This window comes from Oncorhynchus masou, chromosome 31 (assembly GCF_036934945.1).
Source record: "Oncorhynchus masou masou isolate Uvic2021 chromosome 31, UVic_Omas_1.1, whole genome shotgun sequence".
NCBI classification, from domain to species: domain Eukaryota; kingdom Metazoa; phylum Chordata; class Actinopteri; order Salmoniformes; family Salmonidae; genus Oncorhynchus; species Oncorhynchus masou.
The window spans coordinates 15,652,594-15,655,207 of record NC_088242.1 but is presented as its reverse complement, the minus strand read 5'-3'; the positions used below and the strand labels follow the sequence as shown (position 1 = coordinate 15,655,207).

The 2,614-nt window shown below is 41.7% G+C and overlaps 1 protein-coding gene across 1 annotated transcript in view; it reads left to right on the top strand.

Moving 5' to 3' along the window:
* Positions 1-1,956, top strand: part of LOC135523494 (zinc finger matrin-type protein 4-like) — a 103,072-nt gene extending 101,116 nt beyond the window's left edge. Inside the window, exon 7 of the mRNA XM_064950197.1 lies at positions 1,530-1,956. Within this exon, the coding sequence (XP_064806269.1) occupies positions 1,530-1,551 (22 nt within the window). The 3' untranslated portion in view covers positions 1,552-1,956. The remainder of the gene's footprint in view (positions 1-1,529) is intronic.
* The last annotated feature ends 658 nt before the right edge of the window (positions 1,957-2,614 follow it).

The following is a 2,614-nucleotide window of genomic DNA, read 5'->3' as shown; positions in this document are numbered from 1 at the left end:
GTATTTTCAAGTATTGTGGTGGCAGCAGTTTATTCGGATGAAAATAAATATAAAAGGACTTAAATATGCTTAAAAAACAGAGACAGTGTTTGAATATTGCTGTCCATTGATGATTACCAACTAAATTTAGTGAGCGTGAGCAATTTTGACAAAAACGATGGATATACACTGTGTTCAAAACATCACAAACACTTCTTAATATTGAGTTGTACCCCCTTTTGCCCTCAGAACAGCCTCATTTCGTTGGGGCATGAACTCTACGAGGTGTCGAAAGCGTTCCACAGTTGACTCCAATGCTTCCCATAGTTGTGTCAAGTTGGCTGGATGTCCTTTGCATGGTGGACCATTCTTAATACACACATAGGATACTGTTGAGCATGAAAAACGCAGCAGCATTGCAGATCTTAACAAACTCAAACCGGTGCGCCTGCCACCTACTACCATACCTCGCACTTAAATACTTTGTCTTGCCCATTCACCCTCTGAATGGCACACATACAGTACCCAATCCATGTCTTAACTTTACATCTCTACTCACCTGGGCAGTCTATGTCATGGAAATTAGCATAATGTACACTCAGTGTATGTTGTCCTAAGAGTTGTGTAAGGTTGGTAGACTCTATATAATACAATTATTCACAGCTGTAATGGCTGCCAAAGGTGCTTTCACAAGGTATTAACTCTTGTTAACAATGCATCGCAAACAATGCATCGTCATTTTGTATTTCTTAGTAATTTGGAACATTTTCCCTTGTGGAGTAGATTGTATAGATCAATAGGAAAAACATTTAATGTAATCAATTTTTAGCAAATTGTGAAGACTGTGCAAGGGGTGTGTAGACTTTCAATAGCAACTATCTTTGTTAGGTAATAACACTCCCAAACTTATCTCTTTGTTTTAATAGATTTTTTTTTAAATGGCCGCCTGTGGCGTCTCTTTGTCTCTGTGTGATAATGGCAGAGAATGTGGCTAGTGTAGGACACGTTTAAACATAATCACCAGAGACATGATAAACCCAGAATCCCTCGGTAATTACGGCATCTAAAAACCAGAGGGATTTACACTCCCTATCTCCCTGCTTTTGTTTTAAATTGGTGAACAGCTGGAATGGGAAGCATTAACAACTGACAGCATAATGAGGAAAAGATTGGGAAATTGGATTATTGTATAATTCCTTCTACTGATGGTTTTGTGCTCTGAAGTCTTTCTCGTCCCTCTTTAAAACCCAGGCATCTGAGTGAACGCAGCAGAGGAAAAAATGGTATATTTGAGGCTGACTTTCAGTAGACTTCAGTGATTTAAATATGACATCATCACAGATGGTTAAAGGGATAGTCCACCTCAAAATGTGTCTGGTGTCAGACATTTCCCTTTGACTTCTCCAGAGAAGCTCCTTTAAATCTGCTGAACATCTTTTTCAGAATGGTATCAAATATCCCACAGATTTCTGGTCCATGGGCCTGAGGCACCTGCTGAAATCTTACTGACTTCTCTCTCTCTCTGTCTCTCTCTCTCTCCTCTATTTCAGCTTGAAGCAGGTCCAGCAGTGAAGCACTGGAACCAGAGACCTGTGGACATGTGGAGAATGGGAATACTAAACATGGGAAGAGCATTGTAAAACGAAAATAATATTGGTTGTGGAATTTTGGAAGACTGAGAGACTTCTACAGATGGCTTAGGACTGTGTGTGTGTGTGTGTGTGTGTGTGTGTGTGTGTGTGTGTGTGTGTGTGTGTGTGTGTGTGTGTGTGTGTGTGTGTGTGTGTGTGTGTGTGTGTGTGTGTGTGTGTGTGTGTGTGTGTGTGTGTGTGTGTGCGTGCGTGCGTGCGTGCGTGCGTGCGTGCGTGCGTGTGTGTGTATGTATGTGTTTTTAAATCTGACGATGTCCTGGAGGTTACTGACCATCTAAGTGTTTGATATGTGTACTTTGACCCCACAGCAGTCAGAAAACCATTGGATGTTACAGATGGCTTAGGACTGTGTGTGTGTGTGTGTGTGTGTGTGTGTGTGTGTGTGTGTGTGTGTGTGTGTGTGTGTGTGTGTGTGTGTGTGTGTGTGTGTGTGTGTGTGTGTGTGTGTGTGTGTGTGTGTGTGTGTGTGTGTGTGTGTGCGTGCGTGCGTGCGTGCGTGCGTGCGTGCGTGTGTGTGTGTGTGTATGTATGTGTTTTTAAATCTGACGATGTCCTGGAGGTTACTGACCATCTAAGTGTTTGATATGTGTACTTTGACCCCACAGCAGTCAGAAAACCATTGGATGTTGCTAGCGATCGCCATGCTGTTTGACTGTGTCCCAAATGGCACCCTATTCCGTTTATAGTGCACTTCTTCTGACGAGGGCCCATTAAAAAGTAGTGTACTATAGAGATTCCTTTTGTGAACCACAATCCTACAATCTAACTAAGTGATGTCAGTGTTACCCAGAGCGGTGATAACCATTACAATGATAGTCATAGAGTAGAAGAAACCATATCATCACCACTATATCAGTCCAGAGGGTCAGGGCTGCAATACATATGTATACAAATATATAATAAATATATTCATACAATATATTTTCTAAACGCCTGGAAGTTATCTGTGCAACAGCTTCGGTGCTCAGTGAGTAGCTCATAAA